The sequence below is a fragment of the Tympanuchus pallidicinctus genome, unplaced genomic scaffold (assembly GCF_026119805.1).
Source record: "Tympanuchus pallidicinctus isolate F22 unplaced genomic scaffold, pur_lepc_1.0 scaffold3, whole genome shotgun sequence".
In the NCBI taxonomy this organism is placed as follows: Eukaryota; Metazoa; Chordata; class Aves; order Galliformes; family Phasianidae; genus Tympanuchus; species Tympanuchus pallidicinctus.
Genome location: NW_026294747.1, coordinates 68,215,680 through 68,243,232, shown reverse-complemented (window position 1 = coordinate 68,243,232; position 27,553 = coordinate 68,215,680). Strand labels below are relative to the sequence as shown.

At 37.5% G+C, this 27,553-nt stretch overlaps 1 protein-coding gene across 6 annotated transcripts in view; it reads left to right on the top strand.

Moving 5' to 3' along the window:
- The window catches only part of PTPRN2 (protein tyrosine phosphatase receptor type N2), a 620,450-nt gene that overhangs the window by 125,249 nt on the left and 467,648 nt on the right, over window positions 1-27,553 (top strand). For all 6 annotated transcript variants that reach the window (XM_052695759.1, XM_052695758.1, XM_052695760.1 and 3 more), the window contains exon 3: window positions 20,888-21,001. In XM_052695759.1, the coding sequence (XP_052551719.1) occupies window positions 20,888-21,001 (114 nt within the window). The remainder of the gene's footprint in view (window positions 1-20,887; window positions 21,002-27,553) is intronic.

Below are 27,553 nucleotides of genomic sequence, written 5' to 3'. Positions count from 1 at the left end.
GGAATGAACGAAGGCTGGAAATCTGTGAGATGCGTTAATTCGGCACCTCGCCAAGCTGCCCCCGCTGGTATGGCTTGGCAGTTACCCTGCCCTGCTCAGCCACTGTCTCATGCTCGACCGCCTGTGCAGATGCAGAGGACTGCAATTTGCAGCTGCCTGTACAGGTGAAAATTTTATCCAAACACCCTGCTGCTTAAGGACCTCGATTTCGTGCTTCTTAATTGTTTGGGAGGCTCAACACTTGTGCTAATAAAGGGCTTGCTGAAAGACAGTTTGCAGGGAGACTGAGTATTTTGTTCAGAGATCTGATTAGAGATGTATACAAACAAAACATGCCCATAAACATAAACTGGTATTTTCAAGAGCTGTTGTTCTGAGATCGTATACTGCAATGGAAAAAGAGTTTTTTAGGCTCATTCTTAAAACATTCACAAAAATGCTGAGAAGTTTCAAATATTCTTTAGCGTGCTTGCAGCAAACAGTGCTGTGTTTGTGACAGTCCTCCCTTTGACAAGTAAATCTGTGTGGCTGAGTTCAGCCCTCTGAAAATAAGGGCTTACAATGAATAAAACGCCAATGTACTGTACCCCTTTAATTACCAGAGTTCTAAGATGGCATAGTTATAACATGTAATTAAATTTCATTGTATAAAGGGAACACAGGCTGTGGTAGGCACATCTTTCATCTTTTGATGTATAATGACATTCAAAATATTCTCTAGTACTCAGTTGATAAACAACTTGAAGAGTCAGGGTCTACGGAGTAGCTTGTTTGATTTTAAATTTGTAAGATTGGCACGTGGTCTCTTTTGACGCTGCTGCATTCTGATGTGATCCATTTATCTAATGTCATTAACAGTACATGCTGAATGTACAATTAAGCTTGAAACTGTCAATGTCAGTGGCTGTTAAAAAAGGGGTTGATAAAAATGAGAAGAACCGCTGTTTTGTAATAAGCATCTGTGTTGCTTTTAAGTCAAGAAAAAAAAAATCAATGAATTTAAATATATTGCTGTCTTCATTGCCAATGTAATTCAATAAATATGTTAATTCAGTGTTCAGAGCACTGAAGGGAGTTGAGAGCTTTTTGTGTCATTTGTTTTTGTCAGTGTTCATGTTTTTTTTGTTTGTTTGTTTTCTTTTAGTTAGACTTCCAGTTTAAGTCCAGTAATAACAATAGTATTAAATTACAGTAGAGAGGAAATATTCTACATCTCAGATTTTTAACAATGATGTTTTTGTCTGTTTTATTTTGTTATCTTTGAAATAGCAAACCAGCAGTAATGAACATGAACTTTTATCATTAAAAATTCTCTTGATACAAGAGCAAAAGAACAATTTAATTTTAACAGAAGAAAATCATTTTCAAACCCCATATAAATTTCAGAACAGAAATGTCTTCCAGGCCGGATTGTTTGTCTTTGCTGTGAAGTGTGATAGATAGACTTCATATATTTTAATCCTATTTTGGAATATGTGTGTTCTGTACTTGCGTGAATCGCATATGAAACATTTCTTTAAAGTCTCTTTAACATAATACCATTATTCAGTACTGAATTATATAAACTGATAAGAGAAACACCCGTTTCTGTATATTATATTCTGTATATTTCTGTACAAGTGTTCAAATATTTTGCACAACTACAGCTGTTTTCTAAGGAACACCTTCTAAGGAAGGTGTTAAGATATTTCGAAGTGCAGATATACAGGAAAGTCATACTAACTACTGGAATAAGATTTGCTTTTGTGGTTTCCAGAAGAACCAACAGATGTGAGAGTACTAGAAAGGAAATGCTGACCTGGGAGTGTGCAGAACTACAAGCTCCCATGTGCCTTGGTATGGCTTCATGTGCTGTGTGAAAAGAGTGTGAATGTGAAAAGACAAAATTGTGAATACGGAGTGAGTAGAAATGAGTGTCTGTGTCAGAAGCACTGAGTGCTCTTAGGGGCACCTACAAAACAAGCCTTTCTTTTAGAGTGTGAGATCTGTTGAGAGACACCACTGTTACTGTGTGAGGCCTCTTCTGATGCTTCTTCCTTAGTGCTTTCCCGGTTGTCTAGCTAAGAACCAAGAAAATTTAATTATCAGAATACGTATTTTTATCTTATTTATTTTTGTCTAATTAATGGCTGGCTGCTTGGATCATATTGCTAAAATATAAGCCTGGATTTAGGAATACAGGATGTGGCCTCGTAAACAGACAGCATATAGAAACAAAGCTCCAGTCCATAAAGTTACTCCTTACCAGTTAATATTCCAGATAATAAAGGAGCAACTTTGAGAGCAACCTATATAATGATATGAGGAATATTAAACTCAAAGGAGCATGCAGTTGTGAAAGTAGAATATCCTATGTGCAGTAGGATGTGAGAGGCCACGCAGCTGAGGACCAAAATCTGAAATGTTAGAAAATTCTCAGTTGGGAATAGCAGAAGAGAAGAGCCTGAACATATTTATCAACTGCAGGGTGAGCGCACATCCTTGCTTTGATGTTAACCTGAAAAACAATGGGTGGCTTTAGTATGCATCTATCTAGGACATGGAGACAGAGATAAACGAGTAGCAGGGTGCAGGCCTCAACAAGTCATCCCATGGGATACTCTCATGGACGTTCCCTTTCAGCCAGATTGAAAAAAGTCCATTTGAAAATAGAGTGTGTGCAGAGGAAAGGCTGGAGACAAGATTAGCAAATGAAGCCCCTTCTCAGTGAAGATGCTGGAGGGGCACATTTGTTTAGCCTTGCAGATTAAGCCTGAGAGATGAAACCTGATACAAAGATGATAATACAGCTGATATCTCTGTTATTGATTAAATACCAGGGAGAGAAAAATACTATATAAGCTAAAGGACAGAAGTAGCATGAGAACAAATAGGTGCTAATGACTCACGGCTAAATTTAGACTCAGAGGATATTTCCAAGTCTGGTCTCTTGTGTAGCTTTTGGGATAGAAACTTTGTAGGAAAAAGTGAGAAATGTCTTTAAGGTGAAGTGTAAGGCATTTTTATGGGAGCTATTTTGATGTGCAGCGCAGATTAGAGGAATTCTGTTCTCATTGTATAGCTGGCTTTACACTTATTTCCTACGCTGTCCATTACACAAAATTGTATTTCTGTTGATAGTCTCAGATGCCTGTGAGATGCATAGGTGTTTCACAAGAAACAAAAACCTCAAAAGAATCAATGTGCTGTTGTTTATGCTGTGTGCTTAACACTATGTGTATATGTGGGCTACAAACAGAACCAGGGCTCTTTGTCCTTCTGCATCTGAGCAGCCAGGAGTGGGCCACCTCCAGCCATCAGCCCTCCAGCCCTCCAGCAGTGCACTGCGTTCAGTGCTCCTTGAAAGCTGTAGCTCATGAACCACACAGATGGTTAGAGTAGAAGGGTTGGATAAAACCATGCCAAAGACTGTTCTGACATTTTATCAGTACAGACCGATTTCCTGTGCCCAGGAGCACGCTGTACCTTGGCTTAATATACCCATGGATATGCTGCTGTTGTGCTTTCTCTTGGACTTTGGCTTGACGTATATATATGAAATATAACTGCTGTCTGTGATGTAAAGCAATAGATCATGTATCAATCTGTCTTAGAATGAAACAAGAACAATACATACATTTTAAAGTTTATTAAAGTTTATTTTTGTAATTTTATTATTTTTTCTCTGCTTCACTAGTTATCTCAATATCTATCTTCTTTGTATTCATTTCCAAATAAGCTCCTTTGCCCTTCTCCCTTACATCCCCCATGTTCCATAAGCACCGTAACCACTTCTGAGCCAGCTTAATGCTGTCCTTTGTATTCCTTCTTGAAATTCTCCTCTCAAGAACACAAAATATGTTCAAGGACCTGAACTGTTTTTAGCATCAGTTGTCCTTCTGCCTGATATTGCTAAGCTCTTACCTCTGTATTTCTGTTGTACGTTTTGTAGATACATATCTAAACAACAGAAATACTCATTTATGAATGGGATCTCTTTGGAGAGAGTTGCTGTGTTTGTTTTTCTTCTCATTATTATTTTTTTAATGTAGATACATTTACTTAAGTATATCTAAATATATATAATTTTTTATGTTGCTGTTGTGGTAAGTATGTGTTTCAGTCGCATTCCCTGAACAATTATTGAGGATGCTAGGTACTTTCATGTTACCAATAATTAAAATTCCTGAAAAAAAAAAAAACAAAAAAAAACCAACCACGCTGGAAAACTCGTGGACCTTACAGCCCATGTTCTTCTCCTTTGGCTCTCGGTGCCATCTAATATATGCTTGCTACCTTCAAGGACAGTACTGTATGCAAATTTTTTACTTCGCATACAGTGTGATCCATCTGTTCCTTCTGCTTTCTTTTGATTTATTTCAATTCCGACTTTAACCACCAAGTTATGACATTTGCCCATTCGCTGAAATGGAGGCACTGATGGCCATTATTGAATAGGATTCTTAAGTTAAACAAAACTATCAAGCTCATACTTTCAGCTCTTATTTTTTCTTCTGGAAGAGATTATAATTTTTTAGTGTTATTTGAAGGTGATATGATTATTTGAAAGAATATTTTCGTGTTCACGTTCATTGTTAGTTTTGAATGCTCAGATCATTGCATCCTGTTAAATCATGAATAAACACTTGATGGGTAAGTACAGAGCGTCCAACTGATTCAGCTGTAGCAGGTACTTCTCTCTGAAGTGATTTAAAAATTAACTCTTGGAAATTGGCTATGATAAAAATTGTAGACAACCAGTTCTCTTTCTCCAGGAATCAAAACAGGACCTGAAAAACGTATTTGAATACACTTAAAAAACCCCTGTATTTAAGAACATCTAGCTTAATGCTAGGAAATTAACAGTTGTTTTATTCGTTTGGAGTAGAAATGTCTTCAACCTTTTAGGGAAAGCAAGAACAAATTACAGCCAAATTTTCATTTCACAAGTCATCTTCATCCTGGATAAGCCAGGGCCCCAAGGTCAATTCTTCAATTTGGTATCCTATTTCCATAATGTTATTCTGCAGTGTACTTTCATTATTACTGGAGCAGTGCTCGCTTTCCTATTAGTTTTATAAATGGCTATGTTAATGCCTTTTTGCAGACAAAACCACCTTTTGTTAATATCCCAGTGGATTTCTCAAGGATTAAAATATATTTTTAAGCAACCATTGGTCTTATTTATATTTTTTTCATTGATGATTAGTCCTTGCCACCTACCCAAGAGTGGCATCATTCAGGTGGAGGTCAAAGCAGTTTTTAAGATCTGTTGAGTGATTGGTTTGACTGACAGAAAAGAAGAAATCAGAAGCTGAAAATTGTAAAAATCTTTGTATAACTGAATAAGATCCAAAACAGTGCAGTAGTAGGGGAAAAAAAAAAAGGAAGGAGGTGAGGGAGGGAGGGAAGTAGCTTTTTTTTTAAAAGGCAAATAAAATTGTTTTCTTTGTCTTTACTGTGTTGGTAATGATGGAAATTCAGCTCAGCTGGGATACAGTTGTTACCTCTAAAATCTTGTCAGTTATGTGCTAGAGAACTAGATATTTACTTCCGCAGTTGTAATGTATGGATGCAATAGATAATTACCCAGTACAAAAATGGATGGAAGATGTCTGCAGTGTTCCACAGTGCATATCGTCACTAAGCTGATAAAATTACGTCTTCAGTGATGGCATTATTATGCTGAGTTTGGAAAGGTTATATGCTCTTTAGCAATTCTTTTCTAGGATAAGCTAGAATGTACTGCTTCGTTGTGTTAGGTATGACCCATAGCAAGTAGATGTGCTTCCCTGTACAGAAGAAAGACACAAAAGCTCTTGAATTGCAGAGGGTTCAGATATGAAGAAAATGCTGGGCGGATTTGTGTTTGATTCACAGGCAAGCACTGAGTAAGATCTAAGGCTGTAGAGTTAGTGGGAAATACTGGGTCTGTAAGTCATATTGATTACATTTGTTTTTCTGATTTGTCTTCTGATGGAATGATAAATGATTTATTTACTATATGCTTATATATATGCGTAGGATCTGAACCGGTTCTGTGTACTTATTAAAGTACATGTGAAGAGGCCCTACTTTTTTTTTATTCTGCTTCGAGATGTCTTCTGTGTGCTTAGCTAACTCCAGTGCACCTGCTTTTTTGGCTTTCCGAATGCTCCGTTCCTAATTATGGTACTGGCACAAACATCTGATGTTGGAGATATGCCCTGGGTTCTCCTGACCTGAATTTTGGCACTCTGCCTTGTATAAGTTAAGAATGGATAGTCTCTCCAGAGAGGTGCTTTTGGAGAGTGTAGATCGTCCTACCTAAATTTTGGAATATCTTCTAAATGTCCTCCCCTTCTCTCTCAGAGAATCTCTTCTTGGAGACTTTGTACTTTAGTACCTCTAGCAATCTCCATTGGACCTATGACTTCCAGTGTATACATGCTGTCCATTAGTTACGTTACTTTATATTAAAAGCAGTTAAAGAAAGGAAAGCAATTTCATACAGTTCCCAAATTAATGACAGTCTGCTTGCACACTGGTTGCTTTCTGTTGGCATCTGGGTCCTAGTACAAACTGCCATTCTTAATCATATTTTAATTTTCAAATAAATTGCTTTCATTATCCTTTCATTTACAATACCATGTGTGCATTACTGCTCATTAATGTTTGTCATCTACTTTGCTGAGGCTGGATTTTTAAATAGCCGTGGTAGCAATGCAGTAATTAAAGATGATCCATGTTGGTTTTGTAGAAATTATTCTGAAGCCTTCTTACATACACAAAAAAAGGAACCCAAACTTGGAGTGCTGCTGAAATCAATTCCTTAAATGTATGGAAGCAGCTTAGTTTAAGTGCTTTGCCTGTAGGTATAAAGCAAGCATTTGTAATGGTTCAACTAGAATACCTAAGCCTAATGATAGATCTATATTTCTCTAATTACTAACAGGCCAGTTGGTTTTGGATATAAAATCTTATTTCGTACATAAAAGTAAAGTAAGATTTGTTCATATTTCTTCACGAAACTTTTCTTCCAACATCTGTTCAGTATTGTTGACTGTACTGTGCCTTCTATTTAGTCACTCTCCTCTCTCCTTCTTCCACCAGAAAGGTGAAAGAACAGAAGCAACATGACAGAGATTTTAAAATTACAGTTTTGGAACAGTGTTCCCATGGGACAGAAGTCAAAACAGTAACAATAGACTTTGCCCTCACTTTCGCCTAGCAGTCTTTCCCACATTGTACATCATAATATGGAAATTCTTCCCATTGCAGGTAGTATTTGCTCCTCTATGACAGTCTGTATGATAGTTTTATTCCTTTGCTTCTCATGTATACGTGCTCAGCTTAGAAAATCTGGCCCTTAGGGATCCTGATGTGGATGTTCAAAAGTAATGTCACTACTGATATGGCACAGGAGCAAAAGAAGAATTCAGTATCGAAAGAGAAATTTAAATGGATTTTTAAAGATGTGATACTCTTTATGAACTGCCAAAGAATTAGTTGTTTTCTTGAAGTAATATTTCAAGAAGTGATTTCAGGTGATGAACGTATCCTGACATCACAGGGGTTGGCTCCAAAAGCTGGTGCAGTCACACTGCCGAGACTGAAAACTTCAGTTCTACGATTACCTGCGGTGCTTCTGCACCATGGTATGTGGTCGTGGCTGAATAGGCCTCTCATTTATATCAGACTGAATTTGCTTCTGAAATGAAAAGATGAAACACATTTTGCCTCTTTCAGTCTATGCTGTCATTTTCTTTTAATGAACCTTGTCATCTCTCCATGACTAAGATCTTAACATTCTCTCCCTGGCTCAGAACAAAAACCAAAAGTCTTAAGAACCCAAATTGCTTATGTTCCCAGTTTTTGTCTACAATTTATATGTCTTCATATATAAAAATACATTTGAAAACATTTTTTGTCTTGTCATGCTCCAGTTAAAGTAATTCTCCATATTTTTAAACCATTTTAATAAATTGTTGGTAATTATTTATTATAATATTTAACTTAAAAACTTGACATCCAGATGTGAGAACTTACAATGGACGTGTCCAGTCTCTAGATGCTTCAGCATTAATGTTGGTCCTGCTTTTAGTTGTTTTATTTGGATTGTACTGTTAGATTCAAATTAGTCATAAATTCATAAATTTACTTATTTGAGCAATGTAGAAAACACAACAGCTCTCTTTTGATCTATCTCTTACTTTAGCTTATTATTGTACTCAAGCTGAAATAGGCAGACTTCCTCTTAGTGTTCACTTGGCAAAAAGCAAAGCTGTCTGAAAAGTGATTAAAAAAACCCAGAAAAACTCAACTAAAGTTGTACTCAATTTTTTTTAGAGTTTATTCTTTAGTTATGGCTGTTCCTTTTATCTTGGTATGGATAAAGCCTTGTGACCAATGCATATATCTGTTCAATTTAAATATTTTGAGTTAGCTGAACCACCTTCTGCATATACTGCTCTCTCATAGGTTCTGGAGAAAGTTTGTAGCCATTACGCTCCTAAATTAACTTACTGTGCAGGATTTGATGTGGTGAATCAAATTTATGAACAATTTTTCCTAAAATTCAAATGATTAAATATGAGAGGAAACATTGCCTTTATTTATTCGTAGTTAAAAATGGTATTTTCTCTTATTCAAAATTTCCCGATTCTAATTAACAGTGAAAAATGGAAGGAGGTAAGTAGATGGAGTAAGAGATAAGTAGGTTATCAAGGTAACGTGTAGGTTATCTAGATAAAACTGCAGGTTTGCTAGTGAGAGCACGGTGAGTCTCCATGGCTGCCATCTCCTCCAGGCCACATCCACTGCTGCACTGTTGGCTTCTCCATGGCTGCACGTGGAGATCTGCTCCATGCAGTGCCCATGAGCTGCAGGAGGGCAGCCTGTTCCTCCATGGGCCTTTCCTAAGCTGCAGAACACTGTGGCTGCATTAGAGACAATTGCTTAAGTGGGTAGTCATCTTTGAGCATGGAAATATTCCACTGCATATGCTTAACAATTGCTGAACGCATTGAAGTTCGTGGGCAGGAGAACTGATAAGGTGACACTCTTTGGAAGTAGTTTCAAACTTATGTGCTTACATTTGCCTGAAGCCCAAACCCTAACTCTGTCATTGTAAAATTCATTTTAGGATATTCCTTCCAATTTCTGGGCATATGTTAATATTCCAAAAACAGAACATTGAGAGGTCATAGTAGTCTGTATGTGATGACTTCAGAATTGAAAAATGGTAAACAAATATAGTGTCTGATTTCTAATTTTCATATTTAATTTCTAGTATCATTCAGTTTTCTTATGCAGCAAATGTATCTTTGTATAATCTCTTTGTTGTTTACAGCCATCATTTTGCAAGGCTCCATTATCCAAAGCTAATGTCGTGGATATGTTGATTATACCATGCAAATACAATGACAGTTGTAATTCATGATGATTCTAGATGGGCTGGATTTAAGTTTTGGTAAGCAGATACTAAAACTTGGACTCACTAGAGATGCAGTAAGGTTTTACTACTCTTGTGGCAGTAGGTGAAAAAGATCAATACTGGAGTGGAAAATTAGAATATGTGAGGAGATGAAGATAGGAAATAGCAGAAGTAATATTGTTAAAGAAATGTAATGTTGTCAGTTTTGCATAGATTGTCTTACTCTGGTCATTGTTATCATGGTTTGAGGAAGATCCCACCTGCTGTGAGAAGACATCCCTCAACACAGGGAAACTGCTTGCAATAGCTTTAGAATAAGCAGTGATCACTTGCTTTTCAGTAATGTAATAGGGATCCGTACAACCCTTGTCTCTCTGTGTAAGAGGTATCAGTAATGTCAGTGAATTGCTGAGGACTTGCCAACAACATTTAAAAAGAAAATCTTGTTTATGTAGTTATATTTTTTGTTTGTTTTGCGATATTAAAATAAGCAGAGAAGAAAATGATAGATGATTTTTTTTGGAGTAACAGTCACTGTCCAGATAAGGTGAGGGCTAAAAGATTTCTCTTCTTCATACCACATAATATGCCATTTTCATTTTGTGCTGCTCATAACCCTGAGTGTCACAGCTTTCTATTCTAGTCTGAATAGTCAATGAAACATTATGAAGCCGATAAGAAAAGCTGCTCCCCGTTACTTGGCAACGGCTGTTAAGCAGAGCTGAGTGCTGTTGATTGAGGAGATTAGCTGCCAGAGATAAACCTCCTCTTTCTGCTGCCCTGCTGCTTATCTTTCCACCCATAACAAGTTGCACCAAATATGACAGCAGTCAGTGTTGAGGCGGAATATGAACTTTGCAGCAAATGAAGTTTGCACAAAAGACTTAGGGTGCTGCTGTAAAAATGTGGAATTTATTAAAATTTGCAGGCTGTCTGCCGGACTGCCCTTCCTTGACTTTGGGGTGAACGTTTTTATTTGAAAGGGTGATGTCCCAGATGTGACAGAAATGGGATGCTCCATTCCTACGTTGTCCATTCATAAACACTGAAAATAGGAGCATTTTAAATGCTTTTCTATGGCTCCAGTTCTCAGTGACATTAAGGAAAGAAATTAAACATGCCATAACATTACTGCAGTTGCTGAATATGCAGAAGTTGGATTAGAGGATTCTGGCTGATGCCTTTGGGAGAAAATGCTATTGTAGATTAAACAAAAATGTCTGGGTCCATTGGAAACAGTTATACCCATGCATGAAATGGAAAACTTTGTTTTTGGTATACCCAAATTGCATTTCATCAGAGAAGCATACTGTTGGCCTTAAAAACAAGGCTAAAAAGGTGAGGGATAGAAGCTGGTAGGCTTTTTGTCTTCTCAAGTATCTCATTTTTCCTCTTATATTTTTAAAATGCCGTTTTGTCTCTGTGCTCTCATTACTGAGTGCACACTTGTGTTTACACATTTGTCTGTGTAGCTTGCCCAAATCATCACCCTCCGTCCAGCCAACCTTCCTGCTGGCCAGAATGGCAGGCAAGGCTTGGCTGGTGGAAGACTGGGGAATGGCAAAGCGCTGGCAGAAAAGTGAAACTCCGAGGCTGCCTTTGTGCAGAGACCTGGACAAATAGTTACCTATCTAATAGGCATCGTAAGTGCAGCAATATTATTGAAACATGTATCACTAGTTTCTAGAATTCAGCAGAAATTTCAGACTAAAAGTTTTTATGCAGAGACATTTTCCTCCATTTATGATTGCAGTCTTTTTGGTTAGCGCTGTGTAAGCATGATGAAAAAAGTGGTACTTTCTGCCTGGAAGAGCATGCAGGTGAAGTATATGATGAGACAACATGCATATCTACTATATTCTGTGCAGTTTTGTCCAAAGGAGCCATCAGCTACTTTGTAAGCTATACAGGATGAAGGAGAAATTTAGATGCATGGCATTCATTAGTGAGATCCCGTTTCAGTGGATTTCTTGCTGATCCTGGCTTCCAAGTTCTTTATTTTGCAACTTTGATGAACTTCTTCCTTTTGTAGCATAAATTCTTTGTTTGAGATTATTCATGTATGTTCTATCTTCTTTTAAGAAGTTCTTATGCTAAGTATACAACTTCTATACTCAACCACTGAAATTGTAGGAAAATCTAAAGCTTAAATTGCAGCTTAAATTCTACCCCAAAGCTTTCATTTAATAAACGGCTTGTAGTTTTATACAGTATTTTAAAAAGTAGATTACTGTTTATATGTGTGCTCAAATGTTGGGTGCTTCCTGAAAGTTGTGTGTATCCTGTGAATTAAATAGGAAGCTGTTTGGGCTTGCACATTTCACATTGAGAAGTCTTGGAATCCACTGCAGAAGCAAAAAAATCTGACTTTATTTGAATTTATCTGAATTTATTCTTACTGTAATTTCAGACATTGCAAATCTTAAACTATGTTTTGAACAGCAGTGAAGCTGAGGAGAATTAAATAGTTCTGCGGCTGTTCCCAGTCCTATTGCACATCTCCATTCTCATATCATTTCATCCGTCTGTAGGCTTACTTATAGAGACAAAAGATCATCCTCTGTGCTGAAGGCAGAATTCTGTGCTGGAAAAGGCTTTTCACCATAAGGTTTTTTCTATCCTGTAGATAATCTCTTTTGTTCCTCAGTGCCCTTTCCAAAAATTATCATTCATTATAAAACTTGGACACCAGAACACTGTATTCCTGTACTGACCTCATCAGTGGTGCATAGCGAATGACATCACCTCCTTATTCCAACTTATTGCTGTCATGTTCATATATCCACAAACCTTATTAGTGCTCTACTCCTGCTGCTGTCTCAGACTGAATGCTGAGGTCTGAAGCAAGCAAGGAAGGACTGTAATGTCTCATTCCATCTCTTGCCACTAGCAAAGCTGCAGGTGGTGCTCTGGCTCTGTCATGGGAGGGGGGGCTACTATGTCCAGATCTCTAATTGCGATAGGAATAACTTCTGGATGCAGTTTTCCAATAAGTGGTCTTAGTTATATAACATAACATTTATCTGTTTTAAGTCAGAGTTTGATTGAAAACTGTCAGATTTTACACTCAGCCCAGCTACGTCAGCAGAAGCAGTTAGCAGCCCCTTATCCACCTTTGAAGTAAGGCTTGTGGCTATCCTGGTGTCTGCACGTTGCCAGAGGCAGCTTGGTGTGTCAGGGCTTCTGTGGGCTGTGTGCTCATCTTTCATACTTCAGCATGTGTAGACATTTCTGAGATAGCTCCAGTCAGTTTTAAGCAGTTCACTGAGTGCACCCTGTGCAGGTACCCTAGTTTGTAAGTGTTTTGCCTACCCTTTGTAAATGTGTGCATTTAGAATTTCTGCTGATGTGTTCTGGTTGGCATAACATAATTTCCCATAATTTTCATAGTACTTTGCAGCTAGGAAACAAGGACATCTTTATTACTATAATTTCATGCATGTCTGAAGTCAGTTTCATTAGGAATAAATACAGTATCTCAGATTACAGAAGTAATCTGCTGTCTCAATAAATGTTGTTTTGCAAAGATCTAGGAAGCATCAAGTTTGGCAGAGGTCAGAGATAAACCAAGTTTGCCCTAACTAGTAGATGTTGCCTGTAGCGAATATGAAAGGAATGGTTAGTAATCCTGTTTTCCTGAAAACACCGTCTCCCATGAAGCCATAGAACTAACTCTTCAAATACATCTCTTGGCATTTAGCTTCGGTTAAAACTCGTGCTACTTTGTTTTCAATATCAAATGAAAATTAATGCAGAAATTCATTTTGCTGAACATGTTTCCTTGCAGAGTTATTTTAGCCTTGGGAATACAGATGCAAGAGCAGCTCTAGTCTGATCACACAGTGAAGACATTGCCAGCACCAAAGTGGTTCTTGGCACCAACCAAAAATGTAATGGGGATCCTTGAAGTGACTGAAGTACATCTCAGTGATACTTGGAAAATTAGTGCGCATAAATAAGCATTAGTATATTTGCATCTCATTGCTTCCGTAAATAAATTCTTAGTCCCTCCAGTAACCTCTGTTCGTAATTGCATATTCCGGAAAAAAAGATTTGTTCCTGTTTCATCATTCCCTGTTGCTTTGCCTCAGTGGTAAAGGGAGGCGCATTGCTCTTCTAGAGGTTGTTGAACAGCTTCAGAATACTTTGTCCCTGCTTGAAACTTGTTCCGATTCAGAACAATAATGTCATAAATAATTAATCAACCAGGTTGCGCAAACTTTTAGTCTTTTCTCAGACAGAACCATAGGTCAGTGCTTAAAAACCTGTATGGGTATCTTTTGTTTCTTTTCATTTCATTTTTCTTTTCATTTCGTTGTCCTTTAGCACAATATTCTAACTGTATGCTCAAAAAGGCTTTTTCTAGGTGGGAGGTGTGGCATGGTACATGCCTGGGATGTCACTAATAAGACACATAACAATAATAAGATGTAATGATAACAAGAAGATGTAATGTAGAAAGTTTCATGTTAATCTTGCATTCCAGTAACTAAATATGCTAAAGGTGCTTTACAATACTAATGCTTGAATTTAAAGTACCTTTCCCATTGGAGGAAGAATTACCTGTCCGAATCTTTCCTCCTTTTTAGTACTGTTATTGTTCTGATCATTTTGATTGCAAACTTTTTTTCTTAAAGATAACCAAATACTGAATGTAATTTAACTTAGGAATTCCTCTTAGTGAATTACAGCTAGAGATTCATTTTCTCAAAGGGTGCATCATGTCTGGTCTGGTCTCTGTGATTGAAAGTGAAGGCAAATGAATTCTGTGGTTTACAAGCTACACCACCTGGATGTGAAAGGGCTCCGTCATCCTCCCCTGTCCTGTTTGTTGAGAAAAAGCCACAGAATTATTCCACAGTTGCCTAGACTGTGGAAGATTCAAGTTTGGTTCTCTAACAAGAGCTAAGTTATTCAAGTATTATTCCACTGAAATGCTGGATCTAGCAGTAAAAATGTAAGATTTGCTTTCTTTTCGCCTCTTTTTCCTTTCCTTGTACCCCCTGCTGCCCTTTCCTCCCTAAGAATGGCCATTATTGCTGTGGTTGGGAGGCCAGTGGAGGACCCATAAAGGTGGAGGTTCACTTCTGCACTGTGAATCACAGACAGCAGGCATTGGAACCCGGACCTTTCCCTCTCTTAGGTGAATAATTTAGGGGCTTTTCAGGAGTAGGCACGTTTTCTTTCATGGTTAGCCTGCTGTCTTGTTGCTTTGTAAAACTATAGGTAGCTTTGTTGCCATTCTTGCCTTCCCTCTTGCTGTATTCAGGTGAGTGAAACATTTTTTTTTTAGTTACTTTCTCTACTCTTTACATATTTTTGTTGTATCATAAAACCTCTCAAGGTAAAGTGCGCATTACACCTTGCAGCCATATAGTCCAACACTTAAATAAGCAGATTGGCACAGAATTCCTGGAATGATATCTGCCCTCTCTTGAAGGTTATATCTCTTTTTGATGAAGGGAGAACAGAGTCCTCCAGAACTAGCTCTCAGAATTACTTGTCAAAAAAAGGAGACTGCAAACCTCAGAGGAGCTACTGACTTTCAGATGTGCCCCAGGAGTATTTGGAGCATTGCAGATCCCCGCCGTATCATAGTGTTTGCACAACAGCTAGCTAATACTGCTGTTAACGGGAAATTTTATCATTTAATCTGAGCATTTTCATAATCATTAGCATGCCATCCAATTGTTTCTATAATCAGAAATATTCTGGGTTCTCAGGTTTGAGATTTCTTGGTTGAAAACTGACCAGGCATGTGATTTTAAACCTTAAATGTCTGTATCCAAAGAGGTGAAGAAAGGCATTAAATCTCGTTAGAGCCCTTTCACACAACTGTTAAGCTATCCGGCTTTCAGCAGAATTTATGAGTTACCTTTGGCTTTCATGCAGCAGGTTATGAAGTTGTTGAGTAGGAATTCACTGGACTATTACTAACATACACTGGAAAAAAATTTTCTCAGATTTAGAACTTCTTATTTTGTTATTTCCTGTTTCATGCAATGTTTCTATTAAATCTAAAACATGGATTTACAAAGATACACTTTTCCAGAATTTACAGTTGAGGATATGCTTTCATCATATAACGTACTAATGCCTTACACGCCAGAAAAAGGAGATTACCACCCTATACTCTTTTGAAAAACAATCTGTGTGCATTTAGTCTTATTAACGTATCAATTCTAGCAACATATATCTTAATCAGAAGTATAAATGTTGGCATTATTCCTTAATTTTAACCGTCTGCCTTAAAAACCTCCATGTGCTCATTGGTCATTAAGATAGGGAACGCCCAGGGTGGCTGTCACTGTGTATCTGTGTATTCCTGATGAAGTCAAATGCATATGAAAGCAATAAATTCAGCAGGTGAATAATGAGTGCTGCAGATCTGATCCCTGAGCACTGAACTGTCCGCTAGATGCCGCTCTTACTGCTCTAAAACAGAAATAATCAAGAAGTACTGAGACTGCGCACAGGTAAGCAAAATAAAATGGTATAAAGGTTTTAAAGGTTTGATAGGGGAAGATTGACTCCTAGAAAAGCAGCATACTCCATGGAGCAGTGCAAGTTTGCAGTGCAGCTCACTGTGCTTGCAGGCAGCAGCTTTGCTGGGTTGCTGCAGTGAGACTTGGAAGCATTTGCTGATGGATAGCATTGAAATAATATTTTCAATACATTGCATGAGAAATGACACAGTTGTTCTATCTGTGTCACCTCTGCATTGTTTGTAAAGAAAATCTAAAAGTAGAGATATAAATTATGAACACATCATTTGGTGATAGGACTCAGGGGAACGACCTCAAGTTGCACCAGGAGAGGGTTCAAGTTGAACGTTAGGAAAAAATTCTACTCTGCAAGAGTGGTCAGGCACTGGAATGGGCTGCCGAGGGAGCTGATGGAGTCACTGTCCCTGGAGGTGTTAAAGAAATGTGTAGATATTGTACTGAGGGGACATGGTTTAGTGGGGAAATATTGGTGGCAAATGGATGGTTGGGTTGGACGATCTTGGAGGTCTTTTCCAGCTTTGGTGATTCTACAATTGTTTTTAAATAAATGGAATATTAGAAGTATGTTGTTTGCTGAAGAGCTTACTTGTGAATGTTGAGTGTAGATTTGTGGACTATGTCTTCTGAAAAAAGCTTCCTGAAATGTAACAAACTTCTTAGATAAAAACTTCTTGGACAAAGGTCCACTTTATAGTTTTTCAGCAACTGTCAGGTAATTAGGATGAGGTAGCTGAAGCATAGTGGCCTGTAAATGTGAATACTGTTACTGTCTGGATTGTTCCTTCCTTTCTGGCGACTGGGTGAAGCTTGAACAGCATTTGCATTGGGTGCTTCAAAGCAGCTGCTTGGAGGCTCGTCTGCAAAGGTCACTTGTCAGCACTACGCGAAAACTTCACTGCATGTACATCTAAATATTTAATTACTGCAGAACCCAATCTTTTAATTTCCTTCTATCAAGCTTTCCTCCTCCTGTACACAAACTCCAGTTTCTCTACTAGTCCTTATAGCTCAGCTCAACAGAGAAATACATTCAGCAAGAACTCCATCTTTTCTTCTGGTATCTAAAACTGGGCCAATACTTGTATACATCTTTGGATTCTCAGGTTAGCCATACACTAAGTATAGCTTTAGGATGGGATATGTTTCTCTACCCAAATATAGCTTTTATACGTGTATATATAAGATATATATATTGATATAAAATTACTTGAATGAATCAGCTACCCAGAATCAGGCTTGCCACTGTGAAGGTGGTCACTCTGGAAGTTTCTAAGGATTTTTTAGTACGTACTCAGCATATGAAGCTGCCTACTTTTCCAACTCAGCATGTTGACAAAATAACTTTTAAAAACTGTTTCAAACTATAGTCATTTATGGTCTTCTTTTCTATAATTCAGTACCTCAGTGTTGGTCATGAATACAGTGTAGTGTTTCCTTTCTCAGCAGGTAGCAAATGGCACAAGTATCCAACAATTCATCGCAAAAGAATAATAATGAATGAAGATGGAAGTTTTTCATTTGCTAACATTTCCTTCAAAAGTTATCCTTCTAGAACTTGTGTTTTGACTTGTCCACTGTTTATCAGCTGATTTTTTTTTCTTTTTTTTTTTTCTTCAGTAGGACAGTGTACGATGACCTGTGATATTGTCTTTAATAAAAGAGGTTTATCTGCAAGTATTTTAGATCTTATAGGGGTACCTGGCTTGGGTTAAGTTTGTGTCTTTCCATTTTAACATCTAATTCTGCAGTATGTCTCTGTCAAAATGCAAGGTTTATTTAGGAGCTCTTAAATTATGTTTGGATTCTTTCTTAAATAGTAAAAATAGTAGCAAAATAGCTAAATACTTAGGAGGTATCTCACTGTTTCCTTGAGTATCTTATTCCTATGTTTTTATCTCTTCTTTGGAAACAAATGTAGTAGCTGTCTCAAAGACAACATTACCATACTGCCAGCACAGATGTTCCCAGGTCTAAGTATAACTTACACAGCATTACTATGGAAATTTCAGAGACTACTCTTCGCTAATGGTTAGCAAATGATAGCACTTTAATAGCAACCATATGTGTATATTGATTGGTCCTCCCAACCTCTCCTCATTCTGTGCATGTGTAAAGAGCAGATGTCTCACACGTATTACCTTTTTTCTCAGAGTAGTTTTAATCTAAGCTCATTACAAACACATCCTTTGTGGCTGTAGACCTTCGGTGCTTTTCTTTGGGTAACAATTATTAAAGCATCACTCGTGCCTTGAACTTCCTCCAGCATATGACAGCTGTAAAACCCGGATGCTTTTCCAGTTTCCATTTTTGATGGGCTGTTTGCTGCTCTTTGGTCCGGAGGTCAAGATGCATATGAGGAGCACTGAGGTGCTTTGGTTTGTTGGGCACAGAGCAGAGCAGGCTTAGGGGAGGCATCATGGTGGCTGCAGCTCCTCACAGGTTAGCGAAGGGGCAGCGACAGGGCCTGAGGGAATATCATGGAGCTGGCAGGGGAGGGGCAGCGGGGGGTGAGGGAAAGGCTGTGCCACAGAGTAGTGGAATGGGCTGCCCAGGGCAGAGGGCACAGCCCCAAGTGTTGGAGCTCAGGGAGCGTTGGGACATCACTCTCAGACACGGGGTTGGGTTTGGGTGCTGCTGTGTGGAGCGGTGGGTTGGATTCACTGCTCCTTCTCTTTTTCCCCTGGTAAAATACACAACTTCAAGGTTTATTGAAGAAGTAACCTTAAAACTGTGAGCTCAATGTGAAATTAAATATTTTTGTTTCATATCTTGCCATAGAAACCATGCTATCATATACAAAGTCATAGAGAAATGTGTATGTATATTTTTTACTGCACCAAACTATGAAATCCACTGTTTGCACAACTCCAGTCCGACTGTAATCCCCACTGTAAAGATTCTCCTGCTTTAGCAATGGTATTTGCTACTGCTCTGTGGGGCGTTCATCTCCTTCTCAGCTGTCCCAGTGCTGCGTTTTGCAGAGCATAGCACCATTTGTGACTGCAGCCTCTTTAAACCTTATTGTGCCCATATTTCAGGCACAAAAGCCAAAAGAATTTGCAGTTTCTCCCTAAGCAATCCCAGTGTGTTTGGATAGGCAGATTGAACGCTAATTGAAAATTTTAGGATGCAAATAGTTTTTGTTGTATTCGGAGGCAGTGATCTGAAGGTTTTGCACAACTGTTTTTAGGAAAAAGAAGGTAGGCCTCTTTTAGAGCTTGTGGATGAATGAGCTCTTATAGCCATTGAGATATCTTTAAACAATACTTTATATAAAAATGTCTACTTTGTGGTGAAGTATAAATGCTTTCCAGACTGCAAGACAAGTTTTATAATTATGCTTAAGGTATATTATCTTTAAATCATGGAATATTAATTGTTTATTTAAACAGAGATTTTGTCCTAATTTTAGTAGCCAGTCATGGTGGTATTTCAAAACAGAGCTCATTATTTCCAATCGTTCATTTAGAACATTCCTATTCTTAAACACTGAAATTTCCTGTTTCAGAATCAGGACCTTATTTGTTGCCATTACCACCCACTTACAAGGGACTGATATTTAAATACTTCTCATTTCCAACTGCAACAGGTTTTGATGGAGACGTGAGTATTCCACCCAGATTAGTTTAATTTGCTGTTATGCTGCTTTATGCCTCTTATAGCAGAAAAACAAACCAGGTCTGTAGATTAAAGTAGGAGTGAAAAGTAAATTTTTAATTTGGATTTTTAATTTAGTAGTTGAAAGTTGCAGGAGGATCAGAAAGGCAAAGAAAGCCTAAGTTGGGTATTTCTATTTAACAGTGAAGGCTAAAGTGCCTATTTTTTTCTGCATCCTAGATTGGTTTATTTTCTTCTATACCATTATTTGTGTTTAGTGAACAGCTGTGCTGTGCCAGTGGTTTCCATTTGGAGTCTTTTAGCTCTGTGAAGTAGCAGAGAAAGTAATGGACATTTGCAAATTAATACTTACTGTTATTTTCTGCTAATCTGATGTAGCTCTTCTCTTTCAGCATAGATATAATATCAGAGCAAAAGTAATTATGGTGTTAAAACTAGTACTGCTGCAGAATATTTTGCTAATTAAACTTGTTGCATTTAAATTGCTTCTTTTGGATCACTGTATGGAACCAAACTGTTTAGAACAATAAATGAACCCACTTTCTTAGAGGCCTAGGATTGCAGATGGTCAGATTGCATGTGAAGCACCTAGGCTCTGAATTAGTCTTTTGTGTGAAAGAGAGAAAGGTAATTTGAATGTTTGAACTCCCTGTTCCTCCCACACATACACAGGAAGCTTGTCTCAAAATGAACAATTCTCTAAATAAAGACTAATAAGAAGCTAAATTAATTAGAAGGTGTGATTTGAAAAGACATTGATGAGAAGAGTCTGTCATTTTAGACAAATGGAATGGAGCTAAATAAATTAGGCCACATTAATATCTCATTGTTCTGTGAGCAGCCTTCTTTTATTGCATTCATTAGAGAGTACTTCTTGAAATGAGCCTTTGCTAGCCATTATGGATTCAGTTCTCATTTACCAATGCCTAACACACAGCTCCTGCATTAAAAATGTTTCAGTAACTCCTCATAGTTTCTGCAAATTAATATTTATACTTCTGGTTGCTGTGCTTTTCATCTGCAACATAGTAGGCTCTGAACATTATTTTTTTTCCCACTGAACTGGCAGTAAAGAACTTTTACATCAAAAGATTTGGGAGGCAGAAGTCTGAAATAACTTTATAAAATAAACTGCACTCATAACTTATACAGTAGACTCTTCTTCCAAATAATACTCTTTCCAGCAGTTATTTATTTTGATAGAAAATACCCTGCCTCATGACTTCAGTAGTCCTTTGATAACGTTTTGGTGTCTTTTAAAAGGTTCCTTCAGTATATAATTAGGATACATTGGAAATGCGCATCTCGTGAAGTATTTCTTACTTTCAGAAAGTGAAATGCATGTTCTTCCTCTTTCTCTCTGCTGCAGACGGAATATTTGGGAGATGTCAGCGAGTGCCAGTAAGAGACATATACAAATATGACATTTCACCTCCTGCTCTTCAGCGCCTGAGGATCATCCTGGAGAAGCTTTCACACAGAGGTATCGTAAAAACCCAGGACTGAGAGTTAGTTGCACTGAGGATTATAATTACTTTGTGCTTCTTCTATGGTGACATCTTCAGAAGCTGTGGAGCACAATATGTTCCAGGTCCAGTGGTACTGACTTTATAGAAGTAAAAAAGCCTTCTGACTCACTGAATCTGTAATGAAGGTTTGATGAAGCCATTCAGGAGAGGTGCTTCCTCCTTATAGAGTGCGTATTTGTGATTGATGCTATACATAATAAAATCTTGGCATCCGTGAATGCTGGTGTCATATAAATAAATCATCAAGAAAGAAAAATAATCTGCTGTATATGCTTTTGCACCACAGTGTACTTCAGGGTGCACATGTACAAAACACACAAGATCTAGTTATCTAGAAAGGATTCTTTACTTTCCAATGGATTTAGTTAAGTCCATTTTCTCTGATTTCATTATAAGCAGCACCTACTGTGTTCCTTTTAATTTCTGTTCATCCTTCTGAAGCTTATCTCTTTGCTCTTTTCAAAGCTGGAAAAGGATATTCTAACCTCTGAATGACATAACTTGAGCTAATAAATAAAAAACTGGATAAAGTAAGAGATAATGTAATATACCTCTGTTGGAAACAGCTGCAGAACCACGAAATCTTTATAAACCTGTTCCTAAAGGATTCTTAAAATGGTTAATTTTGCACTTGCATCTGCTCTGTGGGTATTTGTTCCTAAGCAGATTCCAGTTCCAAACTGCTTTACAAATGAGTCATGATATATTAGCATCCTCCAAGTGTGATTATAAGAAAAAAACTGATCTCTTGGAAGTTCATGATCATACTGAGGCTTGGAAACCACTGATTTAGGTGATTCAAAGAATGTTCTCTCTAGTAGCCCATGCAAAGGAGGCAAGCTCTGAATTAAACTAAGTAACTCTTGTTAGCTTGACATATGTGAGTAGTACTTGAGACATTTCACTTGTCATTGTCTAACAGCTGAATTAAGCAAGCAAGTTTATGAAAATACTGTTTTGTCAGGGCGATATGATACGAGTGGAAAACCTCTGTGTTTGAATACAGTGAAGAAGGGGGGGCAAATTCATCTCAGATGCATAAATGGTGTTACCACTCTGCCATGGAGTTGTAAGACAAGGCAGAAAATCTGCAAGTAAATCTCACCCTTCTGGAGAGGCATACAGAGAGGCTGATGAACCCCAGGCTATCGCACATAATGTCGAAGTCAATACCTGCCCCCATCAGTCTGTCTGCCATAAGATTTTGGTTGGTGCAACTGATTTGAGGAGGGCCTTCCTACTTCGTGCTTCTCTGATATAAACCACTTGAAGGAAACTTGGGCATTGAAATTTGGACTTGTCTCATGTTTTATTCATAGAAAGAGAGTGACAACGAACACACAGATTGAAACCATGATGAAGAATGAAAGTACTTTCATCTTTCCTCACTCATGACATTTAGAGGTGCATACACAAACGTGTTCATACTTTGAACTGATCTAAAACTTTTGCAGACTATTCTTGTGGCCTGTAGACATCCCAGTGATGAGAATCTTAAATACATCCATAAGAGATAATATAATTCCCTTGTTCAAAGTGATTGATGTAATAAGATCTTTTTTTCTTTTTTTTTTTTTTAATTCTCAATATCCTTGGCAAATTCTGAAGCGAGGACAGAAAAACAGAAGGAGTAAAATCAATATAGGCTATCAGATTAATGGGTTGCTCATATCAGATTGCTCAGGGAAGACTGTTGTTTGCTGGTCTTATCAGATGTCAGCCCTTAGGACATATACCCTGACTGCGATGGTCACTCGCACAATTAATGTTGTTCTCCTGGAAATTATGTGCAAAACATCATGACCATTTCTGCAGTTTAGATAAGCAAGGTATCAAATTCACTCAAATATTTCAGCCAGCTTCTCCAGAAAAGGCATGTTATTCAAGTCTCATTTCCTTTATCATTTTATTACCAAGTTCTTGTCCTTTCCAAAGGAGTTTTGGCAAGCTCCACATAGTGATGCCCAACTGGCCCAGAAGGGACAGGGAGAGCATCTGTTTTCTCCTTTTTGTAAAGAGCAGGACAAGTTCTTTTTGGAAGGCCATATTCTAGATTCCAAGATAAGTATCTAAATAAAACATTTTCTAATTTTATTAGATGTGTATACAGTGAAGTACCAGATACATTAGAGAGAAATTTCTGGTTTATGGAGTTTATTTATTTTTAATGTGCCTCATTTTTTCTTTTTTTTTTTTCCGTCTTGATACCTTCAAGCAACATTACAAATGTCCAAATGTCATTTTTCGTTCTTTTTTTTTTTATTGATAGTCTGTTTGCATGTATTCCCATAGAGTTTAAAAAAAAAAAAAAAAAGAAAAACTCATAGAATTTACATCATTTTCTTTTTGCTCATCATTTCTGAGTGATGCCTATTCTTGAATCAAGGTCCAAATTGCAAGATTGTGTGGTCAGGTGCTGTAAAACGAAAGACAACATGATATGAATAGCAAATCTCATTTGTGATTCTGCCATCTCAGAATGTTTACTCGATACGGAAGCATGCGACAAGTTTAGGTGACTGACACCTAATCTCTTTAACAAAAGACTTTGACTAAAATTGAATTCAGGTTTCATAATGATATAGTTCTTTGTCTTCTTTACACATTAAGTGTATGTATCTTTACGCTAGCTAGTAAATTGATGATAGAATTAAATTACTTGGAATTTTGGATAGTTTCCTAAAGAAATGATCTGTTGGCACTCAAATATCCTTCTTGATGTTTTTACTCCGACTGTCCTTAATTCTGTCAAATCTTTCAAAATACCTTCATGAATAAGATTTTCTGAAGATACCACTTTCATAAATGTGAGATTCTGTGTGGGAAAAGCCTTTCTCACAGTTGCTGAAAAATCACGATGAACCGCCTTGTGCAACTGGTGGTGCTATAGCTGATGATTTATCAGGAGCTAAAACACTTCTCATTGTCTGATAGAACAATCAAAAGAATGCTGTTCGGATAGGACAAAAACACTGGGAAAGGCAATTGAAAGATTGCCAGGAGTAAGCACTACCAGAGGAGTGAATGAGTAATGCTAAAGGAACTGGAAATACTTATCCTTATGGATGTGCAGATCTTTGTCTTCCTTGTCCAGTCCAGGAAGTGATGCTGCTTGGAATATGCCAGAAATGACAAATCAACCATACGCTCCTATATTCCCCTACTTGAGTTTAAATGTGCAATTTTTGTTTTCTTACTGAAATGGATTATAAATTGTTTTTGTGTTCCTTTTGTCCCAGCAATGCTACCATGAAGGCAAAACTATCACATCACTTGCTAAGATTCTTAGTAAGATTGTGGAAACATTTATGTTCATACCGATCTCTTAGACTAGAAGCATGGAAAGTGAGATAAGTGGTGCATAATAACTCAAGTGTAGTACATAAATAGTACTTGAAGTCTGAGCAAATGCATTAATAGAAGTAGACATTTGTATTTCTGAACTTGCTTTTTCCAAGAGGGGATTGCATACAAAATCCTAGGGGTTAGAAGGCATCTCTGAATGTCATCTAGTTCAATCCCCTGCAAAAGCAGTTCCCTACAGTAGGTTGCACAGGTAGGTGTCCAGGTAGGTTTTGAGTATCTCCAGAGGAGAGTCTACAACCTCTCCGGGCAGCCTGTTCTAATGCTCTGTCACTCTCATATTCATCTGGAACTTCTGTGTTCCAGTTTGTGCAGTTGCCCATTGTCCTACTGTAGGGCACCAGTGAACAGAGCCTGGCCCCATCCATCTGATTCCTGCCCTTTGGTTACTGATAAGCTTTGATAAGCTTCTTCTCTCCATATTCTGCAGGCTAAAAAGTCTCAGGTCTCCAAGTCTTTCATGGAATGGTTTCTGTATCACAGAATAGCAGATAACATGGTGCTATACGTATCTGGTACAACTAACCATGTGAAGTGCAGTGCCACAGCAAATAAGCATTGCTAGAAGAAGGAGTTCAGAGATGGAGCCTGAAGCACTGGAGCACAGGATCATGACATATGTCCATCTTAGGATTCTGCTTCTAGAAGAATCACTCTGCCTGTCTGGGGGATTATGAGGAAAGTTCAAGCACACAGAAGCGTTTCACATGCTAAATCCTCTCAGTTTTATATGCTTGGCTGGGAATGGTTCCCCTGAGCCTGAAGTCCTGTTTTTGTATTAATATACCCCATGGAGGCAGTTTCTAGCATTGTTCTACAGGAGACTGTCTATTAGAAACAAGGCATTTTGCACTAAAAATCAGTAGTTCAGTGTTTGTCTTCTGTTTTTAGATCCTCTGATTCTAAATTGCCAAGGAACCATGAAGCACATCTGTTTGAACAAAACAATCACACGCGTATTTCTTATTTTGCTTACCTAAGCTGCAGCCATTTCTAATGCTCTGGACTATGCTTGGTGCTACTTTTTGCTGTAATGCCTTGTTCTAAACCTTACTTTCAAGGGAAGCAATTTCTTTTATACTGTTTGGAAACCAGTACTTCTAAAGGTATTTGACTATCAACAGTGTTGTTAGGATAACTAAAAAAAGTGGGATGCACTTTTTAATTCATTCTCAGCAAGATGGATATCATGGGTTGTGAAGATAGACAGCAGATTTAAAATATATTTGGAAAAAATAGCACTTTTCCCACTTCTTTGTCTTCTTTCTAACACAGGAAGATCTTGACAGGGAGGAAGAAGTATTTGAGCTAAATTCTTTCTTAGCCTGTTAAATGTAAGGTAATTAATATATAACTTTGCTAGAAATAATTTTATACTCCTATAGCAAATTCATTTTAAAAACTAAAATGATATACAGTCAGTTAACTTGAAAATTAAAATGAATGTGACTTGTCACATTGCTTGTGAATTACAGAACAGTTGCTAAATATTTCAGTTGGGACTATTTTTCAGGGAAAATTAGAAAAAAATATAATTTGTTATTGCAACAGTAACAAATAGATTTGAAAGTGAGCTTTCATAAGTTTAGTTTAGAAGTAACCTTTAAAAGAATTATGTAGATTTTGCACATATTTGTAAGGTGAACACCACATCATTATGGAGGTATATAGAAAGCTGAACCCAAGCGAGGTAGGAGAACGCAGGGTTTTCTTAAGACACGTATACTGATGTAAAGGAATAAAAACTCTTGTATTGGTTTTTGGGGGAAAGAGTGTTTTACTTGAATAGAGGAGTGCATTTACAATTAATTTCCTGGGCATCAGCTTGCTCCAGACAGGAGTGTATGTGGCAAATTCTTCTCCTATATGGTTGCTGAAGCCAGGAATTGAAGCATAAACTCCATGACATGCTACACTGGAGGAACACTAGTGGGACTGGATGTATTTACCTTCTCCTGGTATCACTGTCACACTGCCTTAATTCTTTGGCTCAATGGGCAATAAAACTGAAAAAGTTGCAAACAATTCCTGTCTTTGTTAAATGCTAGAATACTTCTGATATTTTAGATCTTCACAAACCTTGGTCTTTATGAATAATGTGTTGGCATTACAAAAATTGTTTATATGAGCAAAATAGATCCTATTTATTGTGGGAAAGATTTTGCAAGTACAAAAGAAAACTTGAAATATTTAGTTTTATTTCTGTGTGTGACAGTTGTACTTTTTCTTTTTATTTTGCTTCATTTGCATGTTGTTTCAATATATATGTCAACCCTATAGCATTTTATTTCTTTTGTTTAAAATGATGATTGATTGAAGCTTTGACTTGTGTTTTTGATAAAATTACCCATTATCTAATATGTTTGATAGAAAGGAGAAAAGGTCTGCTTGTCTCCTTTGTGTCATGTTTCTGTCAACCAGCAGTGACAATTGCTGACTGGGATCAGAACGTATCCAATATTTTATGGCCTAGATAACTTTATAGCTCTTCTTCTGAAAGGAAACAGAAATTAGTGATAATATAATGCAAATATCAAAAGCTGACGATCAATTCCTGTCGTGCCTCCTTTGTTTCGAAGATCTCTTTTTTATTATGCTTGCCGTCTTGCCTCTTCCACAGTTCTCTTTATGATCTTTGAAATATGGAGTCCATCTGTGTTTCTTCTTTCCATGGAAGAAACTAAAGTCATCTCTTATTTCTGCTGAACTTAACTGAGCAAGCTCCACAGGCTTCCTTTGGATGGCCTTGTTCTCAGTGTTGAACTAACAGCCCAACAGCAGAAAGTCTTTGTATTTGGGTTATTCATTAACATGCTGTCCTGTTAATGATGTCACATGCAGCTCTGAACTTTATTCTTATTCTCTTAGATCATTTTTTAAAAAATGTTAATACCTCCCAAGAGACCATTGGATTGTGTCCACATTGGGCTTAAAGTGATATGGGCACACAATATTCTAAAAACACTCTTTAAAAAAACAGTAATCAAACTGCAGTTCATATCCATTGTTCTCATGCTTGGAATGTCAGAAAATACCAACTGAAGCATGAGATAATTTCTTTAGTTGCTCTGTTCTTTAATAATGAAACTTTTGAAAGCTGTCCATAAAAAGCTAGCAGATACAAATTTATTATGCCATTCTGG